The 12,955-nt window shown below is 41.1% G+C and overlaps 1 protein-coding gene across 3 annotated transcripts in view; it reads left to right on the plus strand.

Moving 5' to 3' along the window:
* LOC111158834 (midasin AAA ATPase 1) overlaps window positions 1–12,955 on the plus strand; it is a 168,551-nt gene that overhangs the window by 136,870 nt on the left and 18,726 nt on the right. Inside the window, exons 75-86 of one of the 3 annotated variants that reach the window (XM_022521117.1) lie at window positions 794–940; window positions 1,477–1,603; window positions 3,165–3,270; window positions 3,829–3,944; window positions 4,862–5,302; window positions 5,552–5,778; window positions 6,292–6,447; window positions 6,833–7,002; window positions 7,781–7,942; window positions 8,892–9,029; window positions 11,184–11,325; window positions 12,733–12,908. In XM_022521117.1, the coding sequence (XP_022376825.1) occupies window positions 794–940; window positions 1,477–1,603; window positions 3,165–3,270; window positions 3,829–3,944; window positions 4,862–5,302; window positions 5,552–5,778; window positions 6,292–6,447; window positions 6,833–7,002; window positions 7,781–7,942; window positions 8,892–9,029; window positions 11,184–11,325; window positions 12,733–12,908 (2,108 nt within the window). Of the gene's footprint in view, window positions 1–793; window positions 941–1,476; window positions 1,604–3,164; window positions 3,271–3,828; window positions 3,945–4,861; window positions 5,303–5,551; window positions 5,779–6,291; window positions 6,448–6,832; window positions 7,003–7,780; window positions 7,943–8,891; window positions 9,034–11,183; window positions 11,326–12,732; window positions 12,909–12,955 lie in introns of all 3 variants that reach the window. The other 2 variants (XM_022521118.1, XM_022521119.1) reach the window with 2 other exon arrangements.

Below are 12,955 nucleotides of genomic sequence, written 5' to 3' on the forward strand. Positions count from 1 at the left end.
GTACAGGTACCCGTGAGTCCTCAGCAAGGCAGTGTGGTGCTGGAGGAAGAACCTGGGCTTCAGAGTGGTTTTGGCCAGGGTTCATATCTTGTCTTCTACTCCACTCGAACTGAATAGACTTTAGAAAATGACTAGACCTCTTTGAGCCTCTCCAAGGAGCTAGAGATTGGCCCTTCTGGAGTTGTACAGAGTAAAGGAACATCTACTAACTAGTAGAGGATAGGACCTCAGTATTTATCATATTTATGGGAAATTTATCTCAGATGATTTAAATTCTTAGTATAAATTGCTGCACATAACAACTGCTTTTTGCCTGATTGATTATAAACCTCTAAAGAAAAACTACTTTTATTTGGGTTGTTTACTGTTGAAAGAGAGGTAACCCATGAGTTTTTATTTCCATGCATCTTGATTCCTTTAGTTTACAATTTACAAAATGCTAGGGACTGTGCTAGTTATCAGAGCCTTAAAGATGAATGTCACCTAGTTCTTGTTTCCCACAAAGTCCTGGGTCTTGAGTATTAGGTATGTTTGTTTTTTATTAAAGATTTTACTTATTTATTTGACAGACAGAGATCACAAGTAGGCAGAGAGGCAGGCAGAGAGAGAGAGGAGGAAGCAGGCTTCCTGCTGAGCAGAGAGCCCGATGCGGCTCGATCCCAGGACCCTGAGATCATGACCTGAGCCGAAGGCAGAGGCTTAACCCACTGAGCCACCCAGGAGCCCCTTGACTATTAGTTTTAACACGTGAATAAGCCCTTGAGATTTCAGTACTGCCCCATTTTCTCCTCAGGTGAAGTCATTTCCTGTGTGAGTGAGCTGCAGAGCCTAAAGGTGGAGCCCTGGGCAGAGAAGGAAAAGCAACGGTCAGAAGCCAAGCACATTCTCCTGCGGAAGCAGCGAGCTTTAGCAGACCTCTTTCAACACCTTACAAAAACTGGTAAGGTTCTCGCTTGAAACCTGATGCAGAATGATGACCAGCTTTTAGGGAGGAAAACAACTTGGGTGATTTGGGGGAAATTTCTAGAGATAGTCGAGATGGTGGGAAACAGAAGGTGGTAGGCCAGGTTTTAAAATGCCATTCTGAGAGTTCAGTCACATATGAAATTCCTCTAATGAACCATTTGTGATTCCCAAATATTGTCACAGTTTTGTAATGAGGTTTCTCAGAAACTGTGATTCATTTTCATCACCATATGTTGTACAGCACCCACCCTTCCAACATAGTTTGCCGAGCAACATGTCTCAAACCCTAGTGTGTGTACAGATGACTCGGGGAATCGCGTTGAGTGCAGTAGTTCTGTTTCAGTAGGTGCAGGGCGGGGCCTCATAGCCTGCTTTCTAACAAGCTCCCAGTGCTGTTCCAAGGACTTCATTTTGTGTAGCAGTGGTGGTGGGACTGGCACACGGGGGAGGGGGGTGATGGCACAGTCATTCTCTTCTGAGTTTCTAAAACACATGCTTTTTATTTCCTAGGTTTGTCATATCGCAAAGGTGTTGCCTGGGCCCGTTCAAAAAACCCTCAAGAGATGCTTCATCTTCACCCATTAGATATCCAGAGTGCATTGTCTATAGTCAGCAGCACTCAGGAGGCTGATTCTAGGTTTGTTTTTTGAATTATAACTAGAACAAGTCATTTAAGCCTCCATGTCCTTATTTGCCAAAATGGGGATAGAATCCCTCTTTCCTAGTGTTGCTATACAGGTAACATTTAAAATAGTGCCTGGCTTGGGATTTGGCATGTGGTGAGCATTTGGTAAAAGAGAATTTTTTTGCTTTTCGTCTTCCTCCCTCCCTCCTTCCCCCCCTCCCTTTCTCAGGCCCCACACCCAACATGGGGCTTGAACTCATGACTCTGAGATCAAGAGTTGCATGCTCTACCAACTGAGCCGGCCAGCACCCCCCATTTTTTTTTTTTTTTAAGATTATTTATTTATTTATTTATTTGAGCAAGAGAGAGGGAGAAGGAGAGTGAGAGCAGAGAGGAGGAGTGAGAGGGTGAAGCAGACTCTCTGCTGAGCAGGGAGCCCAATGTGGGACCCAGTCCCTGGACTCTGAGATCATGACCAGAGCCGAAGGCAAAAGCTTAAAAGACCGAGCCATCCAGGCACCGCCCCCCCCCTTTTAAAGTGTCCTTTCCTTTCCTCCTGTATTCACCTCTCCCATTATTTTTTTGTTCCTTTCATTTGATTTTCTTTTCTTTTTTAAGATGTTATTTATTTAAGAGAGGAAGAAAGAGATCGCAAGCAGAGGGGAAGGGTAGAGGGGGAAGCAGGTTCCCCACTGAGCAGGGAGCCAAATGCAGGACTCCATCCCAGGGCCCTCGGATCATGACCTGAATTTAAACTTTGAGGCAGAGCCGTTTCTGTGTTCTGTGTTTCTGTGTTCATTAACTATGGCAGATGTGGTTGTAAACGACGATTGGCATGAGCTGAGTATGCGTACCTTTGTATTTTGTTTGCTCAGTGGTCCTCTCAGTGCTTTAAATTTTAATTCAACACAACATTGTAAAAAGTAGAATTTTTTTTAAAGTTTTATTTATTTAAGTAATCTCTACACCCAGTATGGACTTAGACTCACAACCTTGAGATCAAGTGTTGCATGCTCTTTTGAGCCAGCCAGACACCCCAAAAGTAGAAATTTTACCTAAATATTCTGGATTTCAGTTTTTCAGGAAGGTTCAGCCAAGTGGGTTTACTCTCGCATGTAGTCAGAAGTTAAACGGTAGCTCCCTCCTTTTGACAGGACACATGCTTGCCAGATCACTGTGGTCTTCCTTTTCTTCTTCCACGTCGAGGTCCGCTGTCACTGGCATTTACCATTTTGTGCTTGGCTGTCCTTACTCAGTCATATTATCTTCCTAGCCCCTGTAAGCATCAGGATTTATGACCCTTAGCTTCCATTCCTAAGACAGTTACGAAGTTTTCATTAAGGAAACTATATTGACATCACAGTTTATTTCCCCACTGTGCTTCAGTGCTAAGCATATAATACAGCCTTTGCAGAGAGGACTGATGAGTGCCTGACTGCGGCCGCACAGAAATAAATCTGTTCACACTCTTGACTTTTGGTTGTGACTAGATAATAATGGTCTCTGAGTCTTCAGGATCTGGGGTAGGAAATAGTGATTTTAATTAAATAAATCATGCGGAGTTATTTTCCAGGCTGCTTACAGAAATCTCATCGTCATGGGAGGGATGCCAGAAATACTTCTTCCGCTCTCTTGCACGGCACGCCAGGCTTAGTGCAGCCTTAGCAGCTCCTGCCAAGGTAGGCGATGGAACCTCTGAGTTGCAGGGCCCGGGAAAGTTCCTGTTTTGTTCCTCCAGAGCAACATTCTCCGGTCTTGGCAGTTGATCAGAGCCCATTACTGAAAGTGACTGAGCTTTCTGCAGAGTACCATTAAGCTTATAGTGTAAATCAGTGTAATTTTCTGTTTAATCAGAGCATTTTGTCATAAATTCTGTTACTTATATTTGCCAACAAGACCAAATGCTTAAGAAAAGTTATGTAAGAAAAGCTTCAACTTGAGACTGTCATCTTCAGGTCCTTTTCCCTTTGTGAATTGAGAAAAGACCACTAATTTTGAGTGTGTTAACTCTAGTTCCTAGGTTTAACAGATCACTGATCTGTGGAAACATAATTTGAGAAGCACTGCTCAAAAAGATGAATGTGTTGCTTTTAGACGGCAATATATACCCAAAGCTTGTCTAAGCAAGGGGCGCTTGCCCCAGAGAGTATTGGATGAACCGGCTTTCTAGTGACACCTGCACGAGTGCTGGTGTTTGCTAGCAACACCCTTGGCATGCTTCCTTCTTCCCCTGCCAGGAGATGGGCATGAGCAATGTTGAGCGGTGCAAAGGCTTCTCGGCACATTTGATGAAGATGCTTATCCGACAGCGGCGCTCCCTGACCACACTGACTGAGCAGTGGGTCCTCCTCAGGTATCCGCTAACTAGTTAGTTGGGTTTGTGGTATGAGTATGTGAGATGGGTATGTGAGAATCGTGTGAGTGAGCTCTCAACTGTGAAATGAAATTTGAGGCCCAAAGATGCAGGTGGAGTTTCTCTTGGCTCTTCGCCCTGCTTTTGGTGATACGCTTCTGCTCCGTGGTTCTGGCAGCGCCTCTTAGGAGAAGGGCCCCGGGGAATGAATCCGGAGCCGAATTAGACGGAAGCAGTTGCCGTGGCTGAAGTGTACCTGGGTCAGGATAGAAGGGGGTTTGTGGATGACAGTCCCTTGGGCTGTGTGACAGGATTGCATTTATGGTACCGCAGCATCGGTCTCTGGGCACAGATCGTATCTGAGACTGCTTTCGTTCATTAGGTTTTTTGGGTGACAGAGTTGTAGGTTGCTGAGTGTCATATATGGATGCTCCTCGGTGTAAATAGGTATTTTAAAGATGAGGACAGGAAGGAAAGCTGTCATGGTTTGTTGAATGGACTGTTAACCCAAAGGTAGTATTTCTAGACTTTTTAATCACTTTGGCTACAGCTGTTTTCTGCTGTACTCATAAGAGTTTATCTAACAAAGTATACTACCGTTAAAGACTTTTTTTTCTTAATAATGGTTGAAATCATTGCAGTGGTGTGACTTTGTTGGGTGTGAAAAAGCTGTAAGGGGTTAGGTGATAAGCGGTGAGTTTTGACACTTGTGAAAGACTGAAGACACTTCTTTCAGTCTTCAGAAAGATGTGTTGAAGTATTTTAAAAGGGATTTTAACAGGCTTCTTAACCTGGGGGATCCTCTTTTTAATTATGTGAAAAATCTTCTTTGTTCAGAAATAAATTAACTGTTTAAAAAAAACCTGGTGATGCAGTTTAAGGTGCCATGTGTTTCCCCCATGGATTTCTCGGTACAGGAACCTCCTTGGCTGTGTGCAGGAGATTCATGGCAGGCTGACTGGCCCACTGGTCTACCCCGTGCCCTTCCCGCCTCAGGACAGTGTGCAGCAGTGGACAGAAAGGCTGCAGCACCTGGCCATGCAGAGCCAGATCCTGCTTGAGCAGCTCTCCTGGTTCCTCCAGTGCTGCCCCAGTGCAGGGCCAACTCCTGGCCAACGTGAGGCCCAGGCACAGGGTCAGCCTTCCGGAGCAGTACAGGACCTCATCCCATCAGAATTGAGTTACCCATCCCCTGTACCTCGAAATCAGCTGCCCTCTGGTTGCCGGATGCGGAAGCAGGACCAGCTTTGGCAACAGTCAACTGTGAGATTAACAGAAATGCTGAAAACCATTAAAACAGTGAAAGCTGATGTTGACAGAATCAGGCAGCAGTCTTGTGAGACTCTCTTTCATTCTTGGTGAGTGTGTTTATGTCTTTACTGTCCCTCGTGTGCTCGGGTGTTTGCTTCGAGTTTAGTAATGGGATAAAGTGATAAAAGGGATTTTGCTTCAGTTCTCTGTTTTTCCATGGACCTTCATGGTTCTTTGTGGCAAATGTGTAGCTATAAATCTTGAGATATAGTGAATTTTCCCCTGCTTACATTTTAGTGGTTGGAGGGAGGGTGTAGCCCCTTCCTCTCAACATTGTGGCATTTCTGTTGTTGCAGGAAGGATTTTGAAGTTTGCTCTTCTGGGCTGAGTTGCCTGTCCCAGATGTCAGTTCATTTGCAAGGCCTGGAGTCCTTGTTCATTATTCCAGGGATGGAGGTTGAGCAAACAGACCAAAAAATGGCATTAGTTGAGAGCCTGGAATATTTAAGAGGAGAAATCAGTAAAGCCACAGATGACTTTACTACCTGGAAGACACATCTACTTGCTTTAGGCAGCCAAAGCGGTAAGGACTGTCATTCGACAAGGGAGCCAGAGCCCAGTGTAGGAGTGATGTCTTGTAGATTTATGTCTAGAGTATCCTAAAAATACTTTATGTTTTTTCCAGACACATCTGTGCAGGGTTCTAAGGCAGGCAGGTGTGGCTGGAACCCACAGCTCCTAACTCTTGCTGCCCCATTTCTTTGAGGACCTTGCCTCTGAATTGATTGTGTCACTTTGTAGCACTGATATTTGGACCAAGTTGGTGTTTGTACACACTATCCTAACTAGTTTCATATTTTTGATTCTTCCAGTAAAACCTTCAATGAAAGATGATAAACTCTTGTCGGTTTATCTAAACAAGGAATAGGTCTTCTTCATCTTTGTGTTCAGCAGTTTGACCTGGTGGCTCACCCACAGTCGGTGCTTGACAGGTGGCCGTTCGTAAAAGTAACAAATGAGGATTGTTAATGATTTCCAGAAGCACTGCAGCAAATGATTGGAGTTTTTGTTTGTTTCTCACCATGTTACTTACTAGGAAACCAGATGTTGGAGGAAGGGTTTGTGGAAGATTTTTCAGAGCAAGTGGAAACTGCCATCCGGGCCATTCTTTGTGCCATCCAGAACTTAGCAGAAAGAAACAGTAAAAAGACAGAGGAGAACACTGACCAAACAGGACCACCAGAAGAGAATGGTATGTCTGAAATCAGGCAAAAACTGTTTTTATACTTGATTTACTTTAAAAAAAAAATTTTTTTTTAAGATTTTATTTGTTTATTTGACAGACAGAGATCACAGGTAGGCAGAGAGGCAGGCAGAGAGAGAGAGATTAGAGGAAGCAGGCTCCCCACTGAACAGAGAGCTCTATGCGGGGCTCAATCCAGTACCCTGGGATCATGACCTGAGCTGAAAGCAGAGGCTTTAACCCACTGAGCCACCCAGGCGCCCCTTGATTTACTTTTTAAATTTATTTTTGTGGCTAGATATTTAAGGACCAGTGTTAGGAATGACTGGATGAATGGAGATGAAAGGGTTTATTTTGTGTTATTCATCATGTCTTTCTTTTCTGTGAATGAAAGAGGCACCAGGCTTTGAGAGACTGCAGTCGGGACATCTAACAAAACTCTTAGAGGATGACCTGTGGGCCGACGTGAGTGCTCTTCATGTGCAGAAAATAATTTCTGCTGTCTCTGAGCTGTTGGAGAGGCTGAAATCATATGGTGAGGATGGCACAGCAGCGAAGCACACGGTAACCAATGGTTCTTTATAAGCTTCTTGCTGTCTAGAGCAGTCCGACCAAAGGCAGGGTGGCTTTCGCTTTGCTCCATGTGGGTGGTCCCAGAGCAGGCCTTTGTGGCAAAAATCCTAAGAATTTGAGTTCTTTATGCATGTAAACGTCACTGACAAACTGAAAAGCTTAGGCCTTGCTAGCTAAGGGTTATAGTAGTAAGATGCTTAGATGCAAAAAATGCCAGCCATCGAGTATCTGTTGTCTTGGAATTCTTTCATACCCAACCGCACAGTCCTGGGTACTTGATGTTAATGTGGGTGCTGCTACTTCAACTAAGGCTGAATGGCCACACCCTGCAAATACCATTCCCTTCACAACAGGCCAGCAGAGGGGCAGTTGCTGTGTCCATAATAGTCCAGAGGAGCAACTTATTTTGTAGGACATTGTAAGTTTGTAGCATTGCCTCCGGTGCCGGCTTTGATTCCGAATAGAATTCGTTTATAAACATTTTTAAAAACAAAAACAAAAACCCTTGTTAACTAAATTAAGCTTAAGTGACAGAATTTAAAGTATACTTTTGTGAGGTTTTGTGTGAACAAGGAAGAAATATCAGAGAGCCGAGGTGTATGTGTGTGTGTAAGATAAGATATACATAAATCTTACCTTTAGGGGCGTTTAGTACGTTCATGGTGTTGTGCAACGATTGTTGCTGTCCGGTTGCAGAACATCGGTATTACCCGAGAGAACCCAGTACCCGTTATGTGCTGTGACAGGCCTTGTGATCTTTCGCCCGCAGTTCTTCAGCCAGTCCTGCTGCTTGTTGGTGCGTCTAGTGCCCATGCTTTCCAGATACTCAGACATCGTCCTCTTCTTCCTGACCATGTCTTTGGCAACTCACCGTAGCACTGCAAAACTGCTCTCTGTGCTTGCCCAGGTCTTCACAGAGCTCGCCCAGGAGGTAAGGACTGTTCATGTGAAGCATGCTCGGGCAGCCAGTACCAAGTACTCCAGCCCATTAGTACGGGGTTTCCCAGGCTTTTAAAAATTTTTTTAATTTTTTATTAACATATAATGTACTATTAGCCCCAGGTGTACAGGTCTATGAATTGCCAGGTTTGCACACTTCACAGCACTCACCATAGCACATACCTTCTACTTGTTTTTCTGTTCATTTTTGTCCCACATGCTAGTAGTTGATTTTCCTTTGCAAACTATTTTCCAACACAAAACACTGCTTTCTTAACCTTCACATGTGTTTCTTTGTCTCATCTTGTTCTTGACTCTTGACCCCATGCCGTTCCAGGTGCCTTGGCAGAAAATGCTGGATGTGGCACATATACCAAGAGTGATAGTTTTACCTCAAGAATTGAGAGGGAGGCATTTTTTTTTATATTAAAAATAACATTTTACTTGTGCATCACACCAAATTTTCTTCAGTTTTTCAAGTAAAAATGAAATCTCCCACTTTGTCATCTGCTTCTAGTTACTGTACCTCCAGGATTATAGGTCTTCTATCCCTCCTCTCTTTCTTCTCAGGCTTACTAATTTGAGAAGTAAATAAAGAAGGATGAAATCCCTTTGGGATTTAGATACTGAGAGGTTCTGCCCTTGCTCAGTGACTTGCTCGTAAATATTATTCTAGTATATAATTCACTCGGATTTTTGTCTTGCCAAATGAAATTACTACACACCAGAGGGCCTCTATGAACTCAAAACCTTACATGTTAAATCTGATGTCAAGCTTTGAACCTGCATAATAACTGTTATCAGCAAGAAAGAAAAGAATATCAAAGGTCTACTGGATGTATTTCCGTCAGATTGAAAATGCTGAGCTAGAGAAAAGCTAAAACAAGTTTTTTCCTGTCTTTTATTTCTTTTATACCTAGTTGTTCACTCTTATTTTCAAGGGATTTTGCCTGCCCAAAGAATTCATGGAAGATTCAGCAAGAGAGGGAGCAACTGAGTTCCATGACTATGAAGGAGGTGGACTTGGGGAAGGCGAGGGTATGAAAGATGTGAGTGACCAGATAGAAAATGAAGAACAGGTACGTTTTCACATGCCTGAAGCATGGATACAGTTTACAGAAACTCACTCCCTTCTTCCTTTCTTTTCAATATTAAGTTTTACACAAATGTTTTTTTTCCTGGCTAGGTTAATGGTTTTCAAACTGTGATTCATGGAGCCCGAAAAATACGAAAGCTTAATACAAATAAAAAGCCAAAAGACTACAGAAAGGAACTTTGCAGCTCAGTCATTAGTTATGGCTATAATTCAAGAGGGAAATGACTTAGAAGTTTTTATTTTAAATGGGAAGATCTTTACTGATGATTTTTCTAAAGTAATTTTGGTAGTGGCTCATTTAAGGGTAAAATAATGGACTATTTTAGGTAACAGGGACATTAAATAATAATGCCAGTGTTTACTATTAACATGTTTTATTATATGTCTTTAAGACCTGTTGAAAAATTTTAATCTATATCCTCTTTTGGTTAGAATCAAAAATGTTTTTGAAATAGATGCTTTGGGCTAAGATTGTTGTGTTCCTTTTTTAAATGCCTGTCTCATTTGGGAATGTTGTTTTTTGTTTGCTTGTTTTGTTTTTTACATACTATTATTAGTCATTTAGATTTATCAACTGTGACTTGAAGAAATAAGAGATAATGGAGTTTCTTTTTAGCACCTATATTCTAAAAGTCTAAAGCAGACCATAAGTTTTTATTTAAGGTATGGTTATAGCTATTACAAATAAAGGGACAAACCAATTTCAACTTTTCATCCTTTGAAGGGAAAACTGGAAAGAATAACCAAGAGAGTTATGCTAGTGTTGATGTGGTAGAGCTCTGTTTAATACACATGCATTTTTTGGGTTAAATTTCTCAAATTTAACTTCGTCAACAGTACTTTCCTCATGGAAAAAAATTAAAGCAAAAAAATTATAAACTTAATAGGAAAGTGCAATCCAAAGCACAAAACATTAAATGGGATAAAAGCTATCAGAACAATTTGCAGTATCTAATAAATTTTAATTATGTGTATTCTTTGACCTAGGAATTCCATATTTTCTGATAGAAATGCAAATAAGGGTCAAAGATAAATGGGTGTAGGAAAGAGTTTTTTTTTTGTACAAGGATGTTCCCTATAGCATTATTTGTAACAGTGAAAATTGTGGAAAGATCCAAATATTTATCAGGAGGAAATTGTATAAATTATGATACCATCTATGCAGAACAGTGCTATAAGTTAATTAGACAGAATGAGATAGGTTTCCATGTTGATACATTTAAATTTATCTGTGGGACATTTTTTAACTTAAAAAAAGAAAAGCAGGGGTGCCTGGCTGGCTTAGTCAGTAGAACATACAACCCTTGACCTCAGGGTCATGAGTTTGAGCTCCACATTGGGTGTAGAAATTAATTGGAAAGTCTTAAAAAAAAAAAAAACAGATTGTAAAAACCCTTTTTTAAACAAAAAAGGATCATTGTTTTATAAAATGTTGGGAGACAGCTATTGCTACAGATTGCCTAGGTGTATTCATGGATAAAAAATGGACCAGAAAGTCACTGAGGTTAATTTCTTTGTGAGTTTTGGAGCATGGTGGTGCTGGGGAAGCTTACTTTTTCTCTTTTGCTTAGATTCTTGTAATAGGATTTTATTATGTTTTTATTTTTAAAAAGCACTTTTAAAATCCAACCATAATAAGACAGTCATGAATCTTCTGCCCCAAATATCACCGAGAGTATATAAGAATATATAGTTTAAGGAAAGGTGAACAAAATTACATTTAGTTACTATGTATGAGAGACTAAAGTGATAAAAATATTAAAGATGTGGATAATATAATAAGATTGAATTTTTTTTATCCTCCTTCTTAAGAATTCATTCCTTTTTTTAAAGAATGCATATTCTTTTAAATATGTCTGGATTTTTTTTGTTTTTAAACAATTCACATGGAGAAACCTTTAACAAAATCCTATATTCTCTAATTCCAGTACAGTAAAACTGGAAATTACAGACATATTAAAGCAAACCAGAAATTATTGTGTGTGTGGTTATCCCTGTTGGTTCTCCTTTTTTCTCTCCCCAGAGATAACTTTATGCTGTTAATGTTGGCATTTAAATATTTATATTTTATTTAGAGTCAAATAAACATTAGCAAAGTTACAGTGTTTATTTTTTTGTATAATGCTTTTTGATATAGGCAGAAGATACATTTCAGAAAGGTCAAGAAAAGGATAAAGAGGATCCTGACTCAAAATCAGACATTAAGGGCGAGGATAATGCCATTGAGATGTCAGAAGACTTTGAAGGGAAAATGCATGATGGGGAGCTTGAAGAGCAAGGTTTGCGATTATCTGTCCCTTCATTCTCGTTTGTAAGAAATATTTTATGTAAGAAATTCCATGTTCCCAATAAGGAGCCTGTTATAATCTTCTGGAACAAGTTTATTACTCCATAACTGCAGATGAAAACAGCAGCATATGCACACTTCTTCCCTGTGTCCACTGAGGCAGGAGTCTGTGGTCAGTTCTGGAGATTCTTCTGAGTGAACTGAGACGTTGACTGGTATTTTGGCTGCCTCATGTGCTCGATGCAGTTACTTCCCCTTCAGGGAAGCCTGAAAGAGCAAGGAGAGATATCCCTAATAGAGCTTGGCTCTCCGCTCAAAAGTAAATTGGTCAGGGTAGTATCTTAAAAAAAACTTACCAAAATAGTAGACATTTGTTATAGGTGATTTGGAACAAGAATACAGGTGTGAAATAGATAGCCCTTAGGCTTACCACCCAAACCACTTAATAAATTTTAGTTTTTTTTTCCCATATATTGCATACAGACACACACACGCAGACACACACCATAATAGCTTCATAGTCTTTTTTAATCACTTTCTTTAGAGAGGGAAAGAGAGAATCTTAAGCAAGCTACATGCCCAGCATAGAACCTGATGCAGGGCTTGATCTCACAATCCTGAGATCATGACCTCAGCGAAATCAAGAGTTGGATGCTTAACCAGCTGAGCCACCCAGGTGCCACTGTAGTCTGCTTTTTTCATTTAACCGATGAACATTCCCCTCTCATTACAGATTGTTTGAGAATGTGATTTCTTACGTGACATCATCACCTGTCATGTTTGTTCCATAATTGTTATTGCCCTAAATTTCTGTCTAGAGCTTAATTTGAGATATCTTGTGTTACTATAAGCAAAGATCTTGCAGAAATGAAAGTTGACTGTAGAGTAGAAAAGTACACATTTCCTAAGCAGCATAAGAATCTAATCTTTGACACAGCAGACACTGAGCAAAAACAATGGCAAGAAAATTCTGATTGAGTTAGACACATGATGTTAAATGTTGGATAAAATAGAAGTGTATAGTGTGTTGGAGATGGGGAGGAACCTTGAAAATCCTATAGTTTAACTTTTTCATTTCACAGATAAGAAACCAAAACCCAGTGAAGTTACCGAGTCCCATAACGAATATTCCCCGCAGCACCAGAAGTAGATACCCTGACAGCTATCCCACCACCCTTCTGTTTGCTAATATCACACATTACAGACTTCTTTTTTACTTCAAATCATTTGTAAAACACAGTAGGACTACTTCAGCAGATCTAAAGACATCTGCCTGTACAGTGTAGAAACACAGTCTCAGGTAGGGAATTTGCCAGGTAGTGGGTCCATGCCTCTTCTGCACACACAGACCTCTCAGTTTGGGGATTTGCTTCACTAAGCTCAGTGCCTTCCCTTTCAGAAGAGGATGATGGGAAATCAGACAGTGAGGGCGGAGACCTGGATAAACAGATGGGTGATCTGAATGGCGAGGAAGCTGACAAACTAGATGAGCGGCTTTGGGGTGATGATGAGGAGGAGGAAGATGAGGAGGAAGAAGACAGTAAAACTGAAGAAACAGGACCAGGAATGGATGAGGTAATTAAAAGACTCCCCCCACCCTCTAGTCCCCGGGTTGAGACGAG

Source organism: Enhydra lutris, unplaced genomic scaffold (assembly GCF_002288905.1).
Source record: "Enhydra lutris kenyoni isolate GAN:26980312 unplaced genomic scaffold, ASM228890v2 scaffoldscaffold63, whole genome shotgun sequence".
Lineage (NCBI taxonomy): Eukaryota > Metazoa > Chordata > Mammalia > Carnivora > Mustelidae > Enhydra > Enhydra lutris.